Here is a 512-nt window from a genome sequence, read left to right as displayed (position 1 = left end):
GCCTCAGCCACCCTCCATAGCATCAGGAACAAGATAGAGGGCAACGGGTAACGATTCCACAACGAAACACACAAGCGTGGCACAGATGTGGCCCACCACTACCTGCCTACATCAAACAAATCTGCCGTACTCCGATAGCCATATCGAAGTACGACAGCGTTTTGATGCCCCACGTAAAACACATACGAGCCCCGACCCTCCCCCCCGAAACATTCACGCCCCCCTCCCCAACCAGCCCCAGCCACCCTCCATAGCATCAGGAACAAGAAAGAGGGCAACGGGTAACGAATCCACAACGAAACACACAACCGTGGCACAGATGTGGCCCACCACTACCTGCCTACATCAAACAAATCTGCCGTACTCCGATAGCCATATCGGAGTACGACAGCGTTTTGATGCCCCATGTAAAACACATAAGAGCCCCGACCCTCCCCCCCATCTTACCTCCATTCCCGGCTGGGCGTCGGCCCCATCTTCCGAGGCCTGCTGCACGTGCAGCACATGGATGG

The 512-nt window shown here is 56.1% G+C and overlaps 1 protein-coding gene across 1 annotated transcript in view; it reads left to right on the top strand.

Annotated features, from left to right (window-relative positions):
• VOLCADRAFT_92673 (uncharacterized protein) overlaps nucleotides 1–285 on the top strand; it is a gene marked incomplete at both ends in the record, with an annotated part of 4,161 nt that extends 3,876 nt beyond the window's left edge. Inside the window, one exon of the mRNA XM_002952060.1 lies at nucleotides 236–285. Within this exon, the coding sequence (XP_002952106.1) occupies nucleotides 236–285 (50 nt within the window). The remainder of the gene's footprint in view (nucleotides 1–235) is intronic.
• Nucleotides 286–512: the final 227 nt, after the last annotated feature.

Source organism: Volvox carteri, assembly GCF_000143455.1.
Source record: "Volvox carteri f. nagariensis unplaced genomic scaffold VOLCAscaffold_27, whole genome shotgun sequence".
Classification (NCBI taxonomy): domain Eukaryota; kingdom Viridiplantae; phylum Chlorophyta; class Chlorophyceae; order Chlamydomonadales; family Volvocaceae; genus Volvox; species Volvox carteri.
This window is presented reverse-complemented; position numbering and strand designations above follow the sequence as displayed.